The 26,822-nt window shown below is 36.7% G+C and overlaps 1 protein-coding gene across 2 annotated transcripts in view; it reads right to left on the reverse strand.

The window, feature by feature from the left end:
• The window catches only part of plxna1a (plexin A1a), a 273,955-nt gene that overhangs the window by 117,089 nt on the left and 130,044 nt on the right, over positions 1-26,822 (reverse strand). For both annotated transcript variants that reach the window (XM_088916177.1, XM_088916178.1), the window contains exon 4: positions 12,548-12,685. In XM_088916177.1, the coding sequence (XP_088772303.1) occupies positions 12,548-12,685 (138 nt within the window). The remainder of the gene's footprint in view (positions 1-12,547; positions 12,686-26,822) is intronic.

The following is a 26,822-nucleotide window of genomic DNA, read 5'->3' on the forward strand; positions in this document are numbered from 1 at the left end:
GTTGCCATGACTAGGGAGGTTTAGCATATTAACCACAGAGACTGTTATGGGAATATGGTTTAAATGAAATTATCTTACACCACAAGGTAAGAAGCATGCTAATTATCTACTGCTGAATGCTGCCTTCATTCATGACCTTGATATTCTTAAGTATTGTTAGCACACAAGTACATAAGCCACTGGCACCGAAAGAAATAAGAGACCTTTTTATTATTCTAACTGATTAGCGCCTGCAAGTTGCTACTTAAGAGCTGGAAGCCAGTTAAAGGCTTTGTAGCTCCTCTTCCATTATTTTTCTTATTAAAGTAAGGTGTAATATAAGCTTTTTCATTCAGCCTCTCTCACCCTCTTCGTAAAGTCCTTTGAACCAAAAAAAATCAAGCTGGGTGACTAGAGATCCAAAGCTATAAAGTTTCCATCTTCTATTAAAGACCAATTTTAACAGCTTTTTGGTGCAGTGAGTCAGGTATTTGTAAATGTGGAAACAGCCATTGAATCTCATAAAGCTTTTAATACAATGTTTTTCATGAGCAATAAGAGCATAGTCTAAATTTCTGCTAAGCGCATTTTCAATCCCAAACACAAAGCTCAGTCATGCAATTACTCTAAAGACAATAGACAAAACAATTCTTGGGCATGTAGGAAAAATGTTATAGAATGTTAGCAAAAAATTATAGTTATGCATTAGTAAGGTCTAGTTAAGTGTATGAGGTTAAATTCATCACCCCATTTTACAAAAGGAGAGCACAAAAGTGCTCTGTCATACACAGGCATTTTTACATTTAATCCGGTTAGTGCTATAAAGAGATGTGAGAATATTTGATTCAAGTACTGTGATAATACTGACAATGTCGACATGAAAGGCACAAGGTAAAAATGAGGAAATGAGGAAAAAGGAAATGCAAGACCAGAACTAAAGCAATATCTGCAGAAGAATTCATAGGAATCTGAAGCAAAGTATCCAGATATACGGCAGACATCTGACATTTAGTGACCCTTCAAGGAATTGCTAGGCTAAGGGATAAAATAGCAACTAATAAAATGCACAAGATCTCCTATCGAAGGAAGACATTTTGTGTTCTGAGAATTCAATAACATTTGTGCTTGACTTGTTTAGCAGTTTGAAGACTGAAGTATGATTACTGTGGCTTTAATTCAGCAACATATTTACTACCAATCGAAAGAAAATCCAGTGAATTACAGATCAATTCAAGGACTGACAATACGATGGATATCTTTAAACAGATTTGTGGCTGTATGAAACCAAATGCCATGCCAATTGCTGAAGCAGCTGGGTGGGACTCGAGGCTATATAAGGTACTATAACACCCAAAACCAAAAGGTTATTCCATCCATTTTTTAAGTTTATAAGTATTTAGTTCATTCAATATTCTGCTTACCACCCCCCTTAAAAAAACAAACTTATAGTATTCCATAATTCTGGATTTAATATACTGGTTGCCATAAAGGATAAGTGGAAAATGTGTTGCATGACAGTTCTGTTTAAAGTTCATTTTTATCACCAAAGTACAGCTCATTTCTCTTAAAGCAGGTATATAAAAAAGTCTTTTAAATTCCTAGTCAATGCAAACTATGGTTCCACCTTTCTAATAAAAGATGTACATAAAAGATAACCCCTCAGAAGTTGTAAATTAGATTCATTATATATTATGTTTTTTTAATATCTCTTCACAGTCGACAGTTAAAGCAACCAGTTGGATTGTGCAAAGAACCATCTGTGTAAATATCATAAATGAAGCTCCACTGCCTTATCAACACTAACTCATCTGAGCCTTTTTTTCCCTGAGAATTTGTAACCGCCATATACATTGTGCTCGAAATTACGCCAATTGTGAACTCGCCAACTGCTAGGCAGCATGTCTCATGGTTATAACCCTCATACCTACAGAGGGTAACTGTAAATTACATGCACATGTTCACAACCGTAAGTTATTATCTGTGGTGACATAATATAAACAGCACTGTTCTCCCATCAGATGCAAATCTGGCACAGCTGGCTCACAAATACTTCACCGATAATGCTGCAAGTCCACAGGAGTCCAGCCAGCCACAGGGGTACCACTGTACATCACACAAACCAGTAGTCTATGGGTCAGCAGCGATGGCTGGCTTTCATTCCATCAGTACATGCTTGTTTAAAGGTCTTCAGCGCTCAGACCTTGGTTTTCAGAATGCCCTACAAGTACATTTTTTCCAAAAACCTCAGCATACAGAACTTCAAGCACTCCTTTCCCAACTTGCTTTTAAGGGTTTTCTCCCTCAATTCAGACTAAACAGCTCTTAATAGGACATCAATTTAGGATTAATAGACAATCAAACAGGTTGAAATCAAACAATCCCTTCTTTACCAACTAATTTGATTAGGTTCCACTTAGAAACAGCTTAACGAGGGGATTTATGAACTTAAAACATTGGTATAGGGTTGATACCAACAGCAAATCCCAATTAACCTTTTAGGAACTGAAAGCAATTTGAAAACATACCTCAAAAAGACAACTATGATTAAGGACTCGGCTAGGAACATAATACAGGAGAAACAGATGCCTTTCAGTGTTTAAGGCACTTGAAATTCATTTCCTTGTATACCATTATTACATTTTAAATTCAACTCCATAAGCTAGAGTTACACCTTGAAAAGTGAACTTTAGACATAACTAAATCAAAAGACTACTTGACATTTTGCCTAGTTAAAAGGTGTGTGAGAATTATTAGGAAAACACTTAATAGATTAATAGAATTTAGGAAAGAAACTGTTCATAACCAAGAGCTGAAAACAGCTATTAACAGTCTGGTAAGTGGTTATTAAATTCTGATTTAAATCAATTTGTAAATATCATTCTGCATGCCACATTAGGATTTGGATTTTAATAAATGCACATTATGAACCATTAGTGTATTTTAATTTGTATCTGGTTTGAAAAACAAAATGGCCTCTTAATGCAGACAGATCTGATTAGTAAAATAAAGCAAAAAAAAATCTCTATATAACAACGTCCACTGTTTCATTAAATGAATTATCTTCTGTCTCTGAGGTCAGGGGTCTTCATGACACTCTGATCTTTTTGCATCATAGTGTTAATGTAATGTAAATGTATTTGTGACATTTACACAATACTGGATATAATGTGGTATACATTAATAACCTTGTCACAAGCATGGTAAGACACTACCTTTCTTTCTTCCCTCTCTATCCATACTAGCCTAGGGACATTACTAATGAGCTACCTTTTCTTCTAAAAGTGTAGAACATTACAATATTGAGAATCTTTATTCTGTCATCTCCAGACCATTTCATGAGACCGATCTCATGACAAACTGCTCTGAGGCGGACACTAATTAACTTCTAGTACATTTTCGTCACTCTGTATTATATTCTGCGATCCTCTATTAAGACATTCGCGTGTAAATCAGATTTCCGTCAGCTGATATTTTTGCATGAAGCGGCTCAAAAGGCTCTGACCTTCAAACAGCTCCTTAATTACCTCCTAGCAATGGGAATTTTAGAACTGTGTCAGTGTGCTGTACAAATACAGGTTATAACGGTTTGAGATGTTTAAATTAATGTCATGTTTTAAGCATTAGTCTCCTCTTGCATATCTTCAGTGTTTCTTTACCATTATGTGATACAGAGCCTCTGCAGCATTAAACCAATATGAATAATTTTGTTTTTTCACATAATATCCTGCTCCTTCTTGGTGCCCTGTGTTCTGTTCAGTAAAGAACTAGGAGCTTTTCTACAAAGGACTACAAAAATTATTTTGACTATGCTGTTATTCTGAACTAAACTGACGACTACTGGTGAATAATTATTATGCAAGAATAAATTGAGGAAAATGGTTTACCTGGCAGGATAATTAAATGCAAACATTTTAATTCAAAGAGCAGACTTCCCTTTTAAAGCATTTAGATGAACTAGAGAAAACTCTAAAACGTCAATGTAGATTTTAAGTCCAACATGATTAGTTCCATCTATTAAGCAATAAAACTCTCCCGTTTAACCGTAAATTCTTTAGATGCATGACAGTCAAAAGTATCTGTAAAGTAACACAAGGTATTGAAGTAATGCAACAACAATTAATTTGGTATGTGATAAAATTGAAGTCCAGGCACAAAAGAAAGAAAATGAAATATACTTCTTAACTCCTCTGGATCTCCTTCCCTTCCAGTCCAGATTTCTTATCATACACTGAACTGCGCACCATTTTCTAAAATGCCCCCAGTAAAGGGCAAGATTTGTCCATGTTCTATATGCTGTACACAGCAGTGTGAATTACAAAATAAATGATTAGGGGGTTAGACAGATATGGTACATGTTGCAAGATATAATTTATCTCACAATTACTGCAGTCACCCAAAATCTACACTATCATTTGGCAGCTGAAATTTTTACATGGGTCAGTGCGAATTCAGTTTATGCAGAGCTCATTAGTTTTAAGCAAGGAGCTGGTAAAATTTCAAATCATGGTAAAATAAACTCACAGTTTTATTTTGTGTGTGGATATCCAATTTATACATAGGAGGTAAACAGAGGTATTTCAAACCAGTTTAATCAGTGTATCCACAGTGAAGCCCATTGTCTAGCCACTGCCTATAAATCTGACAGGCACTAATCGAAAATTTTTATTCCACAGTTAAACAGACAGTTTAATATCCTCCAAAGACCTACAGTTTGCAGTGGGGAGATGTACGACTCGCTATCGGGAACTTTTAATTAACCGGTTGAGAACATGGGGAATGGTAAATTGCTCTGTCAGTTTTGTAAATGGAGTTTTTGAAGTTTGAGGCCCTGTACAACACAGCTCTCAACACTGGCATTTCTATAATTTCAGAGAAAAAAGTACATTTTTTTTTGCTTGTAAGAAACATTTCTTTAAAATTGATTCTAAAATCATTTAGGCATTTGATTATGATGACTGCTCTACTGAAAGTTTAGAAAACTTGGGATAAAGTACTAATGATCATATGAGGAACACCATTCTGTAAGAAAATCAAATGCAAGTTCATATATTAAGTTTGTTATAAAGATTGGCTTATAATTGTAATAGCAACATCATACTTATTGAACATTGCCATTTTTCTGGACCACATTCAAGATCACTTCTGAGTTATATTTATCACCTACACTCTTTTTTCTTAATAGTAACTTCCCCTTTAACATCCCATTCTAGTACAGAAGTGGTGCGTTCCTGAAATGAATAAGCAAGGCAGAAAGAGCAGCCCCATTTAATACTATATAATAAAACTCCCTTATCTGGTGACAGTCAAACCTCTATTAGACTCGATAGCATCAAAAGCAAAGCTTGAGAACATTCCTTTAACACATCGCTCGGAACATAGCCAAGATAGCAAGGTGATTCCACGACTGAGACAGCACATAAAAATGATCTGAGCAGCCAAATTATTCCATTTGACTGTATCTCCTTCAGCAGCCATCACTTGCAAAGCGGATTTCGATCTTTTACTCAGACTACCTTACTGAGTTCCCACCAAAGGCAACAACGTAAGCCTTCCATTTTCAGAAGTAATGGCATGCAGACTGCAACCAGATAACACTACCGAGAAGAGAACGTCTGCAACAGGTGGGCAGACAAAGGAGTAAACGCTTTTTGCACCTGCAGAATGTTATAACCTCAGTTAACTCCTTGCGTTTTACAGAAGCCTGTTTTCGGGGCTGTTTAAGTTGCCTCATTTCAGTTTTCTTCTTCCGCCATGTCTGCCTAAGCGGACCTAGAAGCCTTTCAGAAATACGAAATCACTTAAGCCTCGTTACATTCCATCAAAGGGTGATGGGAGTCTGGAACAAGTTACCCACTCTTCTTGTTGAAGTTGATGCCCTGGCATTTTTCTAGAAAAATCTAAATAAATTCCTCGGTCCCATTCAATGACTAGCAACCAGTCGAACTACATCTGGAGTCGGCAACCTAATCAGGAGGGGCGTGATGAGAGTTAAAACACATCTACTCAAGAATCCGCATGCCGTTGGTAATTTAGCTCTTGTCATTGGCTTGCTCAAATTTTCATCCATGATGCAGAATGTCCTTGTATGCACTGCCCCTCTCCTCAAGCAGAGCTTAAAAACGCCTGTGCATCGAGGCAAATTGAGCAACAAGAAAATCCAGTATCTTTACCACTGCCATCACTGCATTAAGCTCAGAAACTGACATCTTGATAAATCCCTTCTGTTTTCTGACCATTACAGATGCACCACCAATTCAAAAATGGTAGAAAATATTTTCTTCAAACACATTAACAAACATGTTTTCTGTATCTTCCCCCGCTGTTGTACCATGCATGGGTTTTAGGCAGGACAGCTCTTCTTGAACTCCTGAGTCACAGAATCTCATAAGTATTAATGTGGGACATAAGTATTATATCCAGACATTTAAGAGTAACACCAAGCACAATTGCATCTTTTATCTGTTTGCCTTTTCACTTATGCCATCTGCCACTGATCTAGGGGACACAGGTTAGCCCTTGTAGAGATGACTGTGTCTTTACTGGGCAAACCAGTGAACTGTAACTGGCCAGCCATGTTCTACAACACATTGTGCAGTTTTGTATTGTACCTCTGTGGTCTGATTTAGACAAACAGGAATGTTAGTCAAGTTACTCTTGTGGTTCACTACGCCCCGTCCAGAGCACAAACAACAGCTTTTTTCAACTTGGTTTCTTTGCCACTAACTTTTGTGCACTTTACTTTAATTGAGCATATACTATATGATGCCAAACTCTGAGCTATCTGGTCCAGATGGCCTTTGGTAAAAAAAAATCAAATAAACAGTCTGCTTTCATAAAATGGATGGAGCTGATAGTGAAAACTAGGAACTTTACTAATCTAACAACTGAAAATGTAAAAAGGTGAGTGAAAATAATGCTTGGAGATATAACATTTTATTTGTAATTAACAGGGATAATGCCCTGCATTTGCAGATGATATGTACAGAACACTGTGTTGTAAATCTTCACATGGTGGATAGCAAGCTTTCCAGAAGTTCTAAAATACTTCAGATGAGACTTTCAGGCTGTCATATACAGTTCACTATCATGTGGGGTAACTGGGAAGCGAGCCAAACACTCTTTACAGATTTAAACATTTTTAGGAATGTGCTTGCAGCATGTACAGTAAGGTGAAGGGTGATTCTTAGAGCTTTACCCAGGAAAGATTCAATATTTCACATGCATACACTAGAACAAGGAAACAATTGCATGTTTTAACTTTTTTTTTAATTGAAATGACTTTTTTCGTCAACACCCAAATATGAAAGTCCACCCTTTTGTGACCTTCCTCTTTAAAGACCTGCATCAAATAGCTAATTTGATTTGAACTGCTTATTTTTGGGAGCGGGTCTGAATGTCTGACGGAAAACGTCAACACTGAAGATTAAAGAACAGTTGCAAGGATCTGTATTGATTATTCAGCACTCTGAGAAATTAAGAAACTAATTTACCTGGTGAGAGAGGAAAGGAATTTGTCACACCAACATGTTTTCAGATACCATTAGCCTTAATCATACAGAGCCTTGCTTCTAATTGTATTAGTAATTTTCAGATGAAAATTACTAACACAATTACATAATTTGAATAACTTCAATGCACAAATTCTTCCCAGTTAATCACCATCTTAACTGCAAAATTAAATCATTTAAAACCAATCAACATAATATCATGTAGGCTAGTCCTTGTTATATAAACCAGTGTGTATCATCTTTCCTAGATACATTTCAAATTGATTTTCAAAGCTTTTACCCAATTCATACATTTTAACTAGGTGATAAATAGCTCTTTGAACCCCAAGACTATACTGGATAGAGTACTTGGTACCAGAGGTGTTTAAACTGAAGGGATGCTGTCTTTTTTTTAAATCCTCTCTTCAAGTATTAAAATTAATATTGCTAGTAAGAGCATTTTTGTAAGGATTGAGAATGGTTCTGTATAACATACTGTAGTATTAAGCTGTATCTTCACATCAAAGGGAACAATGTGATTATTATGCAGTACACTGGCAGAGATTGGTTTAACATTTGTTTGTACATTTACTCTGGGGTTTGTTGTTGCTGCCTCATTCAGTGCCTTTTGGGCGAAGGATTCAGAGAAGTGAAATAAAATAACTGCTAGCAGTGGTGTACAAATCCATATCATACAAGTCGAGAAAACTACCTGTTAATAATCCCTGTTCTAGCAGACCATGGGATGTGATATAATAAAAACCAACTTTCCCAAAGGAGCTCTGACCGACTGCATACAAAATAATAGCATGCTGTTGGTACTGTGTAGTGGTGGTGGGTTGTAACAGTCTCAGAGAACTGTGAAACTCCCAGCAGACCACTTGCCACTGTTTTTGGTTTGGAGCTGGGCAGCTCTGATGTAATTGAACAGGTTGCAGAAAGGCCAAACGAAACATGTTAATAACACTCTACTCCTCCCCCACAGGTCTCTATAGACACCTCTGGACTATTACATGTTTCTCGCCTCGGTAGCAACAATACCCAAACCATTTACATGACAATGCCCGTGACACAAAAGCAGTTGTGAGAGAAGTAGTGTGTGTGTGTGTTGGTGGTGGTGGGGGTTACTATATGTTTCTCTTTTTAGAAGTGCACTGTTGAACAAGCAGTGTGAATAAAGCTGTGGGGGCGTTTGCACTATTACCAGAGAAAAGGCACCTGAATGGATTTTAGTGGTTTTCCTTGTTCTTACTACTATCTCCCTTCAGTTAAGACCACTGTGCGCATCAACAACAACAGTAACAAAATCAGTAATCGTCCAGCTGCATGTGCTGGGTGTTATACAAAATATTTCAAATGAAGCTGAGTTTGCAGAGGAAGAAAGAAATTGTAAACTATATTACATTAGCTCACAAAGGGCACTGACAACAACAAATGAAGTCAATGAGCTCATCCAGTATCCTTTGCATACTGATGAATTAAAATGAGAACTTCTCAAAAATTGGTTTTAATCCAAGAAAGACTTTGTTGAAAATCCAACTGCAAAACATACAGTATGCAATAAAGATTAATGCTTATGGTACTGGCAATTAATGTATTATCTTCTGCTTTTACAGATATGCTACTGCTGTTTATAAGCAAAAAAAGGCAGTTTTTAAATATTAACGAGAGTTTTCATTTCACCTTTACAGTTCTGGGTAACCAATTATTTTTTCTACAGACAGCAATGTCTGGCCAAAGGTCGCCACAGTTGGACAGATTTTTCTATGAAAATATTTGAAAGGAAGAGCTAGTGATATTAAGTGATCACTTTTTTTGTTACCCCAAATGCTGAATTTATTAACATATTCCCGTCTGTATTATGTACAGAATATGAACAGTTCTATTTTTCATACACTGCAAAATGCAGTCCAAATATCGTTTTTATAAGTAATTTTAGCCATATCATTTTTTAAAACATCAAAACCTTCTATATCAAAGCAAGTCACCAAAAGAACAGGTTTGTTAGTTACTTTTCTTTGGAAACTCAGTACAACTGTCCAAAAAAACACTCTTAGAATACCAAGTAAGTTCACGTGTTGGTACTTTGTTACCATCAGTCTTCTCTTATCATCTCCAAGTAATCTGCAGTACAAAAACTGTCATTCAATGCTTTTATCCGCATAATCAGTTTACAGAGAGGCAGGTGGGAAAATACTTAAGTCAGTTTTAACTTAAACATAGAAATGAAGTTTCTACCCACAGAAGAACCCTGCTTATTTTATTTTATTCCAGGGATGTTAGATCTAACCAGAGAAAAGAGTGATTACTATATTTCATTAAATAAATATTGAGAGAAAATAAATATTATAAGTAGGCTTGCCTAAGTGTGAAAGCTCTCCTTTTCACTGATATTTTCCACCAAAGGGAGCCACAAAATACCCTTTGCTCCCTTATCCTTAAGAAGCATAATATATTAAATTAAAATTCTGCCTAGTAACCAGAGCAACGTGGTTGCATAGCCTGCAGGGCGCATGGGTCAAATCAACTCAATAGGTGCTCGATCACTGTAATAAGAACAGGCCAATCAAACTGAGTGCTTTTTTGACAAGTCTGCTCACTTACTCACTGCAGAGCTTATGAACGTATGAGCAGCGTACTTATGGGAAATAAACCAACCTTACCAGCAGAAGAAAAACCTCTTTCATAAGGCTCAACTCTTTCAGTAGACATCTCCCATCTGAAGCCTTTAAGGAGACGTTTGGTATTCTTTTTAATAATTGGTGCATTACCCTCATATTTTTTCCCATCCACCTTTAGCTGTCAGACAAGACCGAGACCCATAAACTACCAAAGATATCATCTAAATTCTCGGTATTTAAAAGCATGAAAATGTACATTCATACACAGTTAAGAAACAGGACCTGAATTTATCAGCCCTACACTATCCGCCATGGTATCATTGTTGCTAAGGATCAGTGATAAAAGTAGCAGTAACACTTGAGATTAAGAACTGCACATTATATTTGAAATGTTTTATAAATAAAATATGAAGTATTAATATAATTACAAATTGGCGATAACCTAACACTACTGTAGACGATATGGCTGCTTGCACCAGTACTCTAAGCCTCATCATAGCATAGAGTTCAAGGGACATAGTAATTTCTGGTTATGATATCAGTAATAACATATTAATAAGTAGGATAAAGGCAGTCATTATACTACTTGATAATAGTTGTAATTACTGACAATAGACAGGTATACAGTAGATCAATATTACACTGAAGTGTTACAACAGCTAGGTAATATGTTCAGGAAATAACATTTTATGAGTAAATCTCTCTCTCAGTTTTGCAGACCAGACACACATATGAATAGGGAATGCTACATATGACAGTTTATGAAACCAAAATAGAACAAAAGTCTGGTCGAAAGGTTGTTATAATACCAACTTCCTTGATGGGGGCTTCTAATAAAAATACATTTAAAATGCTCATTTTTCCCCATACCAAAATTAATCATCAAGATGTTATCCCACCACAGTCATTAGTGACTCACTCAACCAAGGCTTTATTCCCTGTACAACATAATGGTGTATTCTGACTTTTTGTTCACCTCCTGTAACCTGCTCCACATGCTCAGTGGTATATGAACATGTGGAGATACATGAGCTAGATAGAGACTGTCAATCTAGAAAGTGCCCTGTAGATACTGAACTCGGAAACATAATCTAAAAAAGCCCGATCAAAAAGCCCTATAACATTATGGGACTACAGTTTTTCCAGCTCCAACATTAAAATCCAGGCTTAAATCTATGAGGCAATATAAGGGCGTTTATGTCAGCCTCTTTTAAGAAATGTCTTTCATTTCATTAATAAAAGCTTTTCCTTTTTTAGAAAAAGGAAACTAGTCTAAAAAGAAAAATACATACATGGATGCTAAGATGCAATTTAATTTCATAACTACCCAAGTCTCAATATCGTACCAAAATGTAATTGCCTGGTTTCTCATTTTCTCATCGTGCACTGCAGTTACAGTAACTGACATGAGTCAATTAAAGTCTACTGGCTCAAAAAGGCATGATCAAATGAAAAACATGCTGCAACTACTAACACAATTCACAAACCAGTCACCATTTCAAGGCATTTTCGAGAATATTACAATCACAGAAAAATACATCAATTAATAATGTCAATCATTAATCAAATATGAATTGCAGGGAACACAATGTGACTTCTTTTGCACCTCTTTAAGAGTTGAGCCCAGTGGACTACAACATGAAACACCTGCTTAGATAAGTGCCCCATTAATGTGCACCTTATGAGCTCCTTAAGGATGCCAGTCCATTGCAGGAAACATACATATGCACTCACTCATACAACCATATAGGGGGCAAAGCAGAAATGCCAAATAACCTGGACTGCATGATGAATGTTAAAAGAAAATTGGAGCAGCAGGAGAAATCATGCAGACACCAGGAGAACTCCACACAGAAAAATATGCAATGAAAGAAATCTACTTTTTGCAGAAGCAAAAAACTATGGCTGAGAACGTGACTTCAGACAAGTGGCAGAAATAATTGAAATAATGTAGATTAACAGTAATCAGTGTTACCATTTCTGGCCCCTGGGATTTAGAAAGCATACAAAACAAATGAATACGATAAATACTATTACAAAACCAGCACAGCCAACACTGCTGAAGAAATTAGACTCCAAATATTGTAAATGCCTCTGGAAAAAAAAGAGGTTCACATTGATTTGTTTAGATATTTTCTAAGAAAAGGTGGTGCTGTACTTCAGTGGTAGATGAAGTAGATTCCCCTTGAGATGAAAAGCACCATACAAAAGGGAAGGAACTGGCATGATTACTGTTATTAAAAAAAGATTTAGGTGTTTATGTTCATTTGATTCGTTTGGATACACAATGAACAGTGCAGAATTTTAATGAAGGGAGCATTTGAAAATTACAATGCGCCATTAAGCTCCCTCAGAATACAGTTTCCAGGTTTTGTCACTGTGTTAGAAGAAGTACTTAAAAAGACCATTACAATGAGAAAAGAATGAGGACATTTAGACTAATGTCTGTAATTGTCCTACCTGCTTCTCTGTCATGGTGTAGATGTGCTGGTAGTCTGGACTGAAGAGCAGGTCTCTCAGAATGGGGCCACCATCGCTCACCACCACATTCTCATAGAGCAGAGCTGGCTGGGCAGGGTTCACAGAGTTCACCAGGATCTAGAAGAACAAGGAAAATCCAGTGTTAGCACATAAATACATAACTACCTGTGTATTTTGCAACACAATTGTAAAAGGATTGTACTGCAGCATAGAAAAAGACTGGGGAATTACAAACATTCCCCTTGGACTGGAACCATTTAGTACAGAGAATCCACTATCATTTTTTCTGAAATTTATTTGACAGCAACAATTTCCAACTTCCGTAATACATAGTGCTTAACTGCAGGGCTCACTCCCCCTACCTGACTTTATTGTGTTGTTTCCTCATCTATTGTTGTTATAAATTTGCTATTGGATTGCGCAAGCAGACCACTCTTCTCTTCTCCACATTTTAGATAAGGATTTTTCCATTTGCCAGTGAGCATTTTTTTATTACCAATTCCAGCTAAAAAAGGATCTATGGATACAGTCAAGTGGAACCTCTGCAACATGATAAATATTTTGTGATGGAAAAGAATTGTGTGGAATGTAAAGATCACAAAAAGAGTAAATCACCACCTATGAAAGTGAAGACAAGTCCCAAAATTAATAACCTGGAGACATCACAATTTCAACACACTGCATGGAAATGACTAAATTAGACCTAAAACTGTTTTTTCAATAATTTCTCTCATACTGATATCTACTGACTACAGGTTCTGTGGCTGTAAGCACATTCTACCCTTTTCTGTATAAATGACAATTCCCAAGAGAGAATAAGGTGAACCAGCTGAAGATGCTCAAGTGCAATTAAACAATCTAAACAGTGATTTTCCTCTATATACTGAGAGACATTGCCAAAGATACAAAGGAGTTCTGGAACCACAACATACATTTTTAATATCACCCAGCATACATTTATGTTCTGAAGAAACATGGGTTCAGAAGTTCAGTTCATTAAGTTTTACCCTCAATAACTTAATAGTAACTTAGTCACATTCACTAAACCCGGTCTCATTGCAATACTATGCAATAATAAGAAAATTAGCACCATTCTTCGTCCGAGGTACAAATCTTAATTAACTACTTTTAAAAAATAAATTAAAGCCAGTAAATCCCAAAAAATAAATTGATGTGCATTTTAGTGTGAAAATGACACTATTACCCATGAAATATATACAAAATATAAACAATTTTCACCTGCCCTACTTATAACATGTTCCTGCAGTTACAACCGTATGCTTTTTTCTAAGCTGCCATCTTAAATTTGCTCAGAATGGACACTGATTTTTCAATGTAAGAATGGCACCTGGCATTGGTATTGGTGGTATGATTGACCAGCTCATGTTTCCTGAAAAGTATGACCCCAAAGATGGTGATGAAGCCCAAGAGGGTCCATTCTATGGCCTTGTAATTCTCTAGGGCTGTCTATAAGTGTGAATGCCATTTCATTCCTCGGGAGACCCCAGCGTTGTACAATAAGAGAGAATTCATTACGGGGCCTGCACATTTCATTACGGGAGCTGTCTGATAGCACCCATCCGCTTCCAGGAGTTCCGATTATTTTCCCAAGCCTGCTGAAACCTCAAGCTGCTATTTTTAACGCACGCCAGCCGAGAATGAAGATAAAGTGCAGGGTGCAAACATTGGATATGTGTTTGTTTTTCTATCCATTTAGGCTGTGCTGATCTTAAATGGGCTATCAGGGGAGTTGGTGCCCAATGTCAGGAACACATTTCCAAAACGTTATCAAAATCCATTTCTCTACTTCTGTGCCCCTTGTGCCTTCCTTAATATCTCCAATTTATTGATGACCATTTAGAAAACAGTATTCTGAGTGGAGATCTCAACAATATGGAATTCCACTGTAAAGACCTGCAGAGTGAACTTCCTATAGCATTACAGAGATTTACTGAATAAAAACACTGGTTAAAAAAAAGCTTTTGTCCACAAGTAGTCATTTTGAATGTTTCTTCTGTTGCAAGCCTCCTAGAAAACACAATAATTCAAAACAGGCTTTTGAGATGATGGATACCTTAACCCATCGGCCCCATCCGAAAACAGTAGTGAATGTTCTACAATTAAACCAGTACAAGCAAGAACAATTGTCTTTTGAAGACCTGCTGGTAAAGGAAATTATGTTGTTAGCAGTTACGTTTTGTTTCTACTTCTGTTAAACAAATGCTTCTGATAATGCAAGTTGAGTGATAAATTTGTATTTACAATGATGACCTGGGGAGTACCCAACTATGCAGGGTCATGTCTGAGAGAGTGTGAACATCCACACTCCATGAGCCTGTCCACTTAGTGGAAATTACAGCTTTTTCCAGTATTAATTAGCTTGTTAATTCCTTTCTAATGGTCTTAATTAGTATTTATTCTTATAAACTGTTCACCACTTAATGTCTGTTGGTTGTGAAATGACTACCAGTAGTATGTAAGATGTTATAAAAAATGTTTTTTTTTATGTTTTCTGAACTCAAAGGTCCTAATCTTGACCAGATTACGGCAATAGATACCAACAGAGATTTTACAAGACAGTCATTTTCACTTGTGTCTTGTAGAACCTGGATACTAGAAAAATATTATTTTCAGGGAAAAGTGCTTCTTCAAAACTCAGCAGTTCAGTCTCCATCTGAAGACAATGGTCTCTGTGATATCTGACAGCAGGCCACTGAATTATTGAGTATTTTACCATGTAGCATTTTTCAGTTGGTAGTTTGAGTGATCTTAATTTCTATTCACCATCACTGTAAAATGAATCAAACTTTTACATAGTATAAAGCTTTAAAATATAGAATTCATATAAAATAATTTAGTTAATTTTAACAATTATAATTTGAGTTCACATTTTTAGAGAGATCCGTAAAAATGTATAACTACTTCACATATGCATCTGTGGCTTTGTAATACAATCACCGAAAAGTGTTCACTGCAATATTGTTACCCTGATCCAGGTTTCATAGGGCTCACATAATGGAGGAAAGGGGAATAGAGAAAAGTAGCAGCCAAGGCTGGAAAAAGTTTCACTCTGAAAACAGCACATCTGCTTGGCTACAATGACAAGACAAAAAACATTAAATAATCAATTTAAACACAAGAGAGAGAACACCCATCCTAATTATCTCAAACATCCCAGCTTGGTTATCCATTCTTAAGAGACTGCAGCAAATAATTTCCTGTCATCATCTGAGTCAATGGCAACCTTGCGTACCAACATCAATAATCTTCTTGTTAAGACCGTGTGAGCGCTCCGTTAACTCGGACTACATTAAAAAAACATTTCTGATATCAAAGAGGAGTCTCACTCAGTCTCTTTCCTACTTTCCAATGCACGGAAGCTGACAGCACTGATTGGAAATACAAATGGGCCAAGTGGGGGGTAACAACAACTTCACTAGGTAATAGGGTGGCATCTGTCAAAGTCAGATCAACACACAGAATGTCCTTGTTTCCAACCCACAGGGAAACGGCGCCGTGGAAGCTTAAATAAACGCACATTCTTTTTCCACCACCTCACTTTCTTCAGCATTGTTTTCACATTGGAAGTTGCCAATGTCATTGGGTACTTCAGCTCTCTTAAAAACCCTGAAGATCAGAATAACATTCTCGAGGAAAACATCTGCCCCAACAAACAAGCAAAAGGCTGATCTTTAAGTAGTAAAATGAGCAAAAACAATCGCTTAGATTCATACTAAGGCCTTGTGTTCTTTCGAAATACAGAGCACAGTACATAAAAGGGAATCATTGAATGTTGCTAGCATGTATTTAAAGAGCTGATAGCAATTCCTCTTGAACTGAAACGGACCTTAACTGAGCAAAGTGGTGCCTTCCTCTGTTTCAGCCGATGTCAGGTGAGAGGATTATAACCTACCCATATCCTTGCATTTCACAGTGTAATGATGTGCTCAGCTGCGGTGCCAGCTTGGCAGTGATTTATCGGCATGCTTTCTACAGTATAGCACATTATTACAGCTACACCTGGACTGTGGCTGGCTGCCCAGAGCTCCTGTCTCCACTAATAAAGAAGATGGTCCTGTGGATGGTGAGCGAGGCATCTGACCCAATTTTGGAGTTTTATACAATAAAGAATAAACACATGGGCAAGTTTAAGTTAATGTCAGTACGCTGTTAGAGGAAAAAAAAGAGTATCCGCAAAGGGCTACATATATATATATATTATCCCCCTTCCCACAAACACAGCAATACAATAAGGTCTATTAGAAACCACACCGCAGATAATACTAAGAACACTAAATGCTTATGTTCCAGCTACCAGCAAAAACAGACTATATGCAAAAAAGGTATCTGATTCTTTCATATTAGATTCTTACATTAAAGGTAAAAAGTCTTGTTGAAATTCTAAAGATACAATATTTTAACAGAGTTTGGGCAAAGAGTCCCAAAACATTAAATCAACGAGTGTGAGGATCGCTGCTGACCTACTATGTTTGTCTTTGTACAGCAGTTCTTATTGACAGCTAATATGGAACTATAATTCAGTTCAGAAAAGATGAATCCTCAATTTCCCTTGCCCAGAACAGCCCAATGGGGAGGTTATGTCTCTCTGTATTTTGGTGAGATTTTGCTTGTAACCAATTAGCAACAGTGATAGAAGTATTGCATTAAAACTTGGAAATCACTGACACCTTCAAAGTTGAGCTTTAGGGACAAAGGCTGAGCAATCAACTTAGAGCCCTTTCTGTACAGCGCCTCGCCAGCATGATTCTAGTAAAGGGTTTTGTTTTAAATATGACCCAAATGGCCATCTGATCTGAGATGTAGTAAAAGCTTTACCAATAGGCAGAACACAATTAATTATATATTTAGCCCATATTGTGTTAAACTAGAAAACTTGCAAGGATGCCCACAATGACAAAGTCAAAACTGGTTTTCAAGAGAAAAAAAAATTCAATTCCCCCAAAACACCTCTCATTATTTTCTACACAGTAAGCTATTTTCCGATTTATTGCTTTCTCGTCAATGGCACTGACATAGCTTGTACTGTATCACGTGTAATACTGTACCACTTCATCTGGCAGCCTGCATGAAGTAACAAATCTGTTATAAGAAAATGCACAGTGGATGTTGTTTGATTTAGTTCAGACATAAAACTACCCCCTTGTTTCATTCTATAATCTGAGTGTATGCACTTAAACACAGAAATGTCAAAGCAGAGAATGTTACTTTATGCAAATAAGGAACTTTAAGGAAGCAAAAACATCATCAATGTTAGTTTAGGTTGAGATCTTTCATATTGTTGTACGCAGTATTGAACAAAGCAAAGACGGCTACAACTACTGTACATTCTAGGCTTCTTTTCCCTGATAAAAAAGGGTCGAAATATACCCCCATACTATATCTATTTCATTACTAATCCTTTTAACAGTCCTTATTAAGGAAATAAACAGAGATTGTTCATTGGAAGTATTGAGAGTAAAACTAAAACCCATATAATGCGAAGACAGAATTCATTGGAGAAGACTCTGATGTTGGGAAAGACTGAAGGGAAAAGAAGAAGGGGGAGGCAGAGGTTAAGATGGATAGATAGTATTACTGAAGTAATGAATATGAATTTGCAAGAGCTCAGAGAAGCAGCTGCTGACAGACAGGTCTGGCATGCTAAAGTCCATGAGGTCACGAAGAGTCGGACTCGACTAAACGACTAAACACACAATCCTTTTACTAGTCATTTTAAAACTAGTTGCAAACATTTTTAATATCAAATGTTTCAAGTATTCAAGCTCTAACGGATAATGTGTTCCCTCAGCTGAGGGACTGAAAAATGTATTCACCAGATTCATGCAAAGCCCTCACACTTAAGGGGGGAAAATAAGGGGTGATTTTTGTTAAGGTGGTCAATGTTACGGACTGTGAATGCATGTTCTCCCTGTTACACTTGCACAAACACTTTTTTTAAACCAGAGAAAAAGGAAAAAGTGCTGCATCACTGTTGCTTTCAATTTAAGTCAAACCGACAACACACAATGATTCAAGGTTCACTCAGAGTTCAGACGGCAGCTACACCTAGCCGAGTTAACACAAACCATATTAAATAAAGCAATCACATTTAAATCTTCAAATTAAGTTGTCTTGTGAATACGCACCCTCCTTTGACACCTGGACATCATGTAATAGCATTGAGGAGGCCAGGAGTAAACTATAAAAGTGATACTTGGTTAAACCAGATCATCATCATCATAATCATCATCCAGGGTAGATCTCTTCTGCTGCTGTCTGGAGGCAACATACGCACAAGGTATGGATTGGATTGAAACTGGTCGGTCCCCTCACCTTATCGAGTGCTAATACACAGTACACAAGCCCTAGTGGCACTGTTTGAGACTAAGCATAGCGTTAAAAACTAAGAAATTCACATCACAGTCATTTTTATACATTTAAAGCATACACTATATAATATACTTACATGTTAAAAAGATAACTGTAATGATAGGTAATTGACCTTTGGAAGAAATACCACAGATTAGTTCTAGATATCTAAGACCATGCACATATTAAGAGCATTAGCTAAACATTAGCAATAAATGCAAAGGCTATGCATGCTATAGCACAATTCTATAGTACAGTGATTTAAGCAAATCCCATATAAAAATATAATATCGAAACATATTAAAAAATAAAAATACTTGTAGTGGAAAGAGGTTTTTTGGCTAATTAAAACAAACCAGGCACTTTACAGGCACAAGATGTGCCAATTTAATTAAGCTGCTAAGTATAATATGTATAATGTGAACCCACATTTGTACATTTCATAGTTTTAGAAAAAAACATAAATTGAATCAATACCATAAAAGGCAGATACATTTTGGAAGCCCAATATTGTCTTATTGGTCCTACAGCAGTTTGTTACTGTGCCAGTTACCATAAATTCATTTTTTAGCAAAATCACATCCAGTTATAGTTACTCCCAGATTTTGCAGACAGATGTTTAGCATCCTCTAGCAATAAACCAAATGCACTTTAGTAAAGCACTTCTCTAGAGGTCATCAAAAAAGCTGTTGCATATAAAACATTCACAAAGCACTAAAAGACAAAAATTAAAGCAGACATTTAAAATTAACTTCTGAGTGAAATTTGAAGTATTATCATTACACCGTAGTTTCTTTATCTTTCTAAATTAGAGTCATACTGTATTCTCCTTCTTGGAAAAAAAATGAAATTGTCAGTTTTTGGATGTTACCAATGTAAAAAATCCACTAAACTTGGCTCATGGAAATAAATCCCTCTCCCTCTACCTACAAACTCCACCTAACCAACTACTGCAGTGCTGGTCTGTCCTCTGTACGAAGGCATTATCACTGGCTACTGATGGTAAATGAACAAAGGAGTCTGGAATTAGGAGAGTGGCATTTAAGAAGAGTTGCAACTCACTTAAGACTCATCTTTCCAAGAGAAAATGTCTGCAGAAAATATAGGTTTGTGTGTGAAGGTTATGCAAGTACCACTGCCTGAGCTTATCAGACTCAGCTGTCTGATGAGATACAAACACACAGTAATGCTTATTCCCAAGATAAGCAGTCTTTAGAAAGTTAAAAACAATAAGATAATTCTCCTTTGTTTCTGTTGAAGGAATTTCCTTTCAAAAAAACACCTTTCAAAATGAATATTTAAATGATCCAAGGACACAGTTTTAAGTAGATCTAATCCTATTTTGTATCAATGCTCAGAGTCAATAAAAACCTCTTATGATGTTGGAAGTATACTATGTCCAATATGTTCAGTAAAGGTCACTCCTGTCCTTCCAAGCCTGTTTAACATCATCTCTCCAGTTACGTGACTGGCTTTCTGAAAGACATCCAAAGTTCTGCAAAGCTGCAGGAGAAAACAGTTTTTTTTAATTACCCTTCATTAGAAAATGTTGAATTAGGAAACTTAATATTGTCAAAGTATTTCACCAATCACATTCCTGAACGCACATCTCTTTGACCTACATGTTATTCTAACCTTAGCCAAAGTCAGTGCACTGGAAACAATCTTACATTATGAACAATGAAATGAACAAAATATTTCCCACTGTTCCAAGATGTTAGTTAGAAAGTCTGTACTTTTTAGGCATATCCTGCATGTCAATGAACTATTTCATAAAAAAAATACCTTGTAAGGAAGTTTTCGAAGCTTTGCTGAATATTTAAGTTGCAAAATATTCATCGTTTCAAGGATGTTATCGACAGCTTGCTGAATAATAGTTTTTGCTTCACTGACACGGATGAATGTAAATATCAACTTGACACTCAGACTGGTCTTCTGAAACTACCTTGAAGCCTTGAACGACTGTAGTTTTTATGCGTTTTTTTATAAACATATACAATAAACAAATAGCTGAATGCAAAAGCTTGTACTTCAGAAATTGTTGAAGAACAGCTGTTCAGCATGAAAAACAACGAACAATACATCCTGAAATGGAAGCCAAAGAAAAGGTACTGTATGTAGCACCCAAACTTTCAAATATTGTAGTCGGAATGCATTTGACTTCCAACACAGCAACAAGTCCAAATCCTCTTTCAATTCCAAAGCCCAGCCAATGTGGTGAGCAAGTAAAACACCAGACTGAAAACGCTACAGTGAAAATATATATTTCCACTGCTATTTTGTGTCAAGCAGAACGTCTGTCTCACAGCACCACTAGGCCTTCTGAGTCTCGTAAATACGATGCTCTGTCAGAAGGCAGCCTTCTGCCCACTTTGCCTGGCCATCGCCCAAGCCAAAGCGAGGCAATGAAAACATGACTTGCACAAGTCTGGGCCTCAGCTGCACTCTGCTCCTTTCTGCCCAAGACTTCCAGTACTACAGCAGGATGCCACAACAAGACGAGGTGAGCTTTTTTCCACCCTTATTCCAGAAACCCTTTCTTCGGCTGCCACATCTACATGGGTGGCCTGGCGTTTTCAGAAGAGAGAGGAGGATACAGATTTGAAGTACATCATTTAAAAAAAATACTTTTATGGAGTGGGAGATAAAAGCCTAATTGGAGTATCGCATTCTTTTAGGGACGCATGGAAAATAAAAGCAGACCATTTTACTCTCCTGTGTGAGCCCATTTTTAAGTCGAAGCTAAAGGAAAATGAGAATCTGAGAAACAAAAATCGAACGGGTGAAAACCTATGCACATCTGGTCAACGCATGGTTCAGCTCATTTGGTTTGGGTGGCAAGTTTATTCTGCTCGATTAAGTTAAGAGACACGAATATTTATACTGTAGATATTTAATCGGGTTATTTAAAGGACTGGTCTTGACCTGTTGTCATTAATTGGCTTTAATAAAGTCCGCTGCAGCTCATTTGACATCTTGCTTTAAGCCAAAGGAGGAAATCCAGGGACAAAAACTCTTTGCCACAGCACTTTAGAGGACAACAGAAAAAGAAGAGAAACATTTTCTTCAGTGCCATTTCATCTTTCAAGGTCCTGATGGGTTGAAGATTTTTTATGCCAACCAACACCTCTCACCCCCCTCCGAAGTCTGTCTCAACTTGAACTCCGCTTTCTTCACTTGACATAACTAGGCCTCCCAACGCATAATGATAACTTGAGATCCCTTCTTTGATGTGCGCCTCATTGAAATGCAGATGTATGCCTGTTTTTTCTAACAATCAGGAGCCTGATTAATTCGATCGAAGGGCTGGTATTCTACAGCCACTGGTCTCACAATAATATTCCAGGGGGATGCAAGCACAAGAGCTCCTTGCCAGCACTAATCTGACAATTAAAATAAATATACACAATAAAACAATACAGCCAGACCATAACTTGGATGTTATTGTTGCTGTATATCATAAAATTAAAAAATTAAGCTGTTTTTGGGTCTTGTCCAAACCCGAGCAGATTTTGTGTCCTGTCAGTGCCTCAGAACTAAAAATCTAAACTGCTTTATATCATGTGCAATTCTTCAATATCTACTCACATATTTTGAAGTGTGATATACATTGTTTTGAAAACACGTATATCATCACAGATTTTAAATGATTAAATGCTTATTGGCTCAAATGCTAAAACCAGGACAGATTTGGGAAAAGCTGACTTCCATTTTCATAGGCATACAGGAGCTCAAGGCTGTACAGTTCTATAATGGAAGCGCAGTAATTAAAATTCTCGTGCAAACAAAACTAATGTGGTTTTAAAATTAAGTGTGATGTAGAAAAACCATGAAACCCCAGGAAGCTGTGGAAATCAAACAGCCCTTTGCAATAAAGGGGTGGCAATTGTGGAATATACAAACAACTTAAATAAGGAGAGCACTGAAAGGGATCCTTCTGTAGCAGTGCTTTATATGCAGTCTTTTCTTCCTTGTAGGTGAAAATTAATTGTAAATGAAATATAACTATCATTCCATGTTAAATAAATTGACAAAAAATGGAAAATACACTGTGGATAATAATTTAAATACCATTTTTAATTCAAATATTCAGGCTGTCAATTACATTTAGGGTTCACGGATCACAAAAGGAGTTTAATATGTGCAAAGCAGAACCTCCTATGAAACTGCTTTTCCTATAATGTCTCATATGCTAACAATTAGCTCCAGTATGTCCACCCACCCCCAAAATGCAGTATCTCAGGTTCTGGTCTTCATTCTTAATAGCAGTCTTACTGTAAAGGATGTCCGTCTTTCCCAATGCCCTTAAAGCATGGATCAATGCCTACTCCATAGTACTGGAGGAATGGTCTCCCAGACCCATCTACTAAATCATGCCTATTCCACTGTTCTGTATGTAATCTCTGGACATCCATCTGCCTGCACGGGAATAAGTTGGCTGCCTTCCTAGGTGCAATTTGGAAAGTCCATTTTCAAATTGCCCCCGGCTGCAGGGTTAATATTTGCTTCTTCACGATGGAAGCATATGGTTTACTTCCATTTCTTTTGAAGAGATTTTACTTTCAAGGAGATCACTGGACATAGAAGTACAAAATGAACGGGCAAGAATGGGTAAGGGATTCCTTAGCAAAAAGCTCAGTCTTATGCTGATGCTTGATAACTGGTTCTCAATTACAGAGAGGCAGCAGTTCGACACCTTGCTGGGAATTTAATTTGCTGAAAGGACAACGGCATCCCCACCACTGCAAAAAGACTGAGCTTTACTATACAAAAAATAAAGCCTTCAAAAAGCTATTTACAGAATACTTTCAAATCTACAGAATAGTCAAAGGCTAGTGTTGTACAGCCACCCCCAGCACAAAAAATGATAAAACGCAAAGCAAGTAAAATAGTCCCAACAACCTCACTGTACCATTATCATACAAAAACCCATGATGCAGGGTTCTTCCCAAATTAATGGGTCATGGTTTCAGTTTGCAATGCTGTATTTTGCAAGTTCTGCAGATATGAAGTGGACTAAATGAGTGCCTGAGAGAATACAAGTAACCTGACTGAAAGCAATCCTGATGCCACAGAAAAAAAAACACACAAGAAACCAAAACAATACCTCTTTTTCTCCCTGTGGGAACCTTTATATACATAAACAGTATATATTCCCACCAGCCTGCCACTCACACACACAAAAACATAAAAACACTAAAAGGTTATGCAGTCAGGTTAATAAATTCCTTTTCCTTTCAGACATCAGGGGTTTAAGCTATCTAAGATAAATCAGTGTTTTACTTCGGATTCTTATCTCTTGGATTGAAGATATAAAAATAAAAAGCACACTGTATCTGTGGAAAAGTAAGGGTAAGATATGGAAAGCTTGTTTCTGACACTCCTAAGAGGTCAGCTAATAATTGCTGTTGTATTCACATGGACAAATCTCCAACCATTTGTCCTTTGAGAGAGCACAACTCTGGGTTTGTTTTTATAACCTCAGTCATAAATGTTTCATTATGACAGCTTGTAGAAAGACCTTGGTTTCAGTGTTTCATTCTGCTGCAATATCTGATTTGGCTCTAGGTCCCTGTGTCCTGTGCGTTTTAGAACAAACTTGATTTCTATTTCCCTTTCACGTAGTAGGCCTAAACAGGCAGTTTAACACACTTAAAACATATACAGCAACAACTATAGAAGATGCTGCAGTCGTGCAAATTATGAAAGCTGAATGTAAAATGCATTAAATGCACGACAATAAATTAATACAAAAACACGGCCTTCATTCAAGGTTAGCCTGACACAAATCTTCCCTGCTGTAATTTTGTACATTCACAAAGATCTATTGTTTAGGTCTCTTACTTTACATCTTTATATTGTAGATGTTGTAATGCTAACTTTTTAATTCATTTCACAAAATGCAGGAAATTTTATTCCAATTTACTTCACAACCCTGCACACAAAAACACACAATTTTCAGTCAAATAAAAAATCTTGTTTAATATTGACTGATAAACATGAAAAACATTAGAAATGGGTCTCTTGTTTAACATGTTACTTGAGATGGCAGCATAAGTCACACAAAACTAAAATCCAGCCAGTCTTTCATACTTAAAACTTTAAAGATATCAGACTGATGTCAAGAACATCAAAATTCAAAAACAAGTGTTTCATTGTTTTCAAGATCCTTCAAAGTTTGAGAGCCAGATTCATGTGATTATGCCACCACTGAAAATGAAGTCAGTCACCCTGTCCATTGCTGTTTGATCTCCAGTCAAAAGCTTTCATGCGGCCCAACCCCTCATTTACATATGCAACAGCAGGAGCTCTGCCACCATCTACATCAGATTCCTCAGAAAATGCTTAGAATCTCTAATCCCTGATCTAAAAAGTGCAATATTCACAACCGCACAAACACAGCTATAAGTGCAACTTTTGAAGGTAAAAGTAAGCAAAAGATGAGAAAGCATTTTGCAGTCATACTTTGGGTTAATGTTTTCTTTCATTAGGTTCACATCCAATTCATTCCTCTAGAAAACTCTAGTTTTCTGTAGAGTAAAATATTCACACTGAAACCCAGCCGAGTGGATTCAGGGCTCAAATGAGAAATACGAGCGAGTATATCCTTACACATGAAATGTAGTCAGCTACAGGCAAGAAATATAGGTCAGAATGCTTTTAGGATAGTACCATAGTGCTATTGTTTCTTTCATTACATTACATCACTACTGCAACTATGTAATCTGTCTTTTCATCTCTATCTGTATCCCAAATACAGGCACTTCTAACTTGCCATGTTTTCTTTAACACTTGTCAAATGGACATCAGCTTTGACAGTCACTGTAGCACAGGAATAGTCTAACTTCTACCACATGGGAAAAACAATGTAAACCTCTCTCCAATGAGTTGCATTTAACTTAATTTCAATGAGAATAACTGGATTATCATTTTGAGAAGCTGCACTTGAAATAGTTAAGTAACTTCAAATTCTTGCTACAAAAGAATAATGAAACAAGCTAAGATATCAGTTTGAGAAAACTTGAACAGCAGGAGATTCAAAAAATGCTTTTTCAAACTCAAACATTTGCAGCTTCTTCCTTTTAGCATGTGCTCTTGGCACATTTAGCACAAAATGATAGTAACCCTGAAAACAATGTAGATAAAATATGGTAAATCCAGATTGTCTGCTGAATTCTTTCCAACAACCACACTTCCTAACACATTTCAAACAAGCACATAAATAAGTTTAAACTCTACAGCACATATATTCCTGTTGCCATTATTTTTATCTTAGCCTTTTCCTAAAAAGCAGTCCATTATAATCATGTTTAGACTGGTACTACTTAAATTTTTACAGCACGATTTACTTGACTATAATAAAATTTATATGTCACCCCCATTTGCTATTCAGAACAGAAGAAAGCACAACTGCAGTGTCTAACAAAACTGCTGCAGAATTTTAATGTTTAAATTACATTCTGGTCAAAATATCTGTACTATCAAAAACTGGTCTAATTTGATCTGTGGGTTTATTAAGGACTAAAGTCTCAGCTGAACACTGCTACTACTGCTACTAGGAGAGACACCTGAGTGCAATAAATGTTAATGGCAGTTAACAGGAGAAATCTCACCTGAGGAGAAGCAACTTCAGTCTCTCAAAATAATCCCACTGAAGCATAATTTTTCATGAAGTTGCTATAACTGGAGACAGATTCTGCGCACCTTCCCCTGTTTCATCCAGTTCTGATCTCCTCAAGAGGCAAAACTAGGCAAACTAAAACCTCAGACAACAGTCAGCCTTAAGCTCTTAATACCACCTTATTGAAAGATTTCTAAAATCCAAAAAGTTTAGTACAGAGGAACTTTTATTTTAGTAACTTATACAATACCATAAAAATTTTTC

The sequence above is a fragment of the Atractosteus spatula genome, chromosome 5 (genome assembly GCF_055471065.1).
Source record: "Atractosteus spatula isolate fAtrSpa1 chromosome 5, fAtrSpa1.hap1, whole genome shotgun sequence".
NCBI classification, from domain to species: domain Eukaryota; kingdom Metazoa; phylum Chordata; class Actinopteri; order Semionotiformes; family Lepisosteidae; genus Atractosteus; species Atractosteus spatula.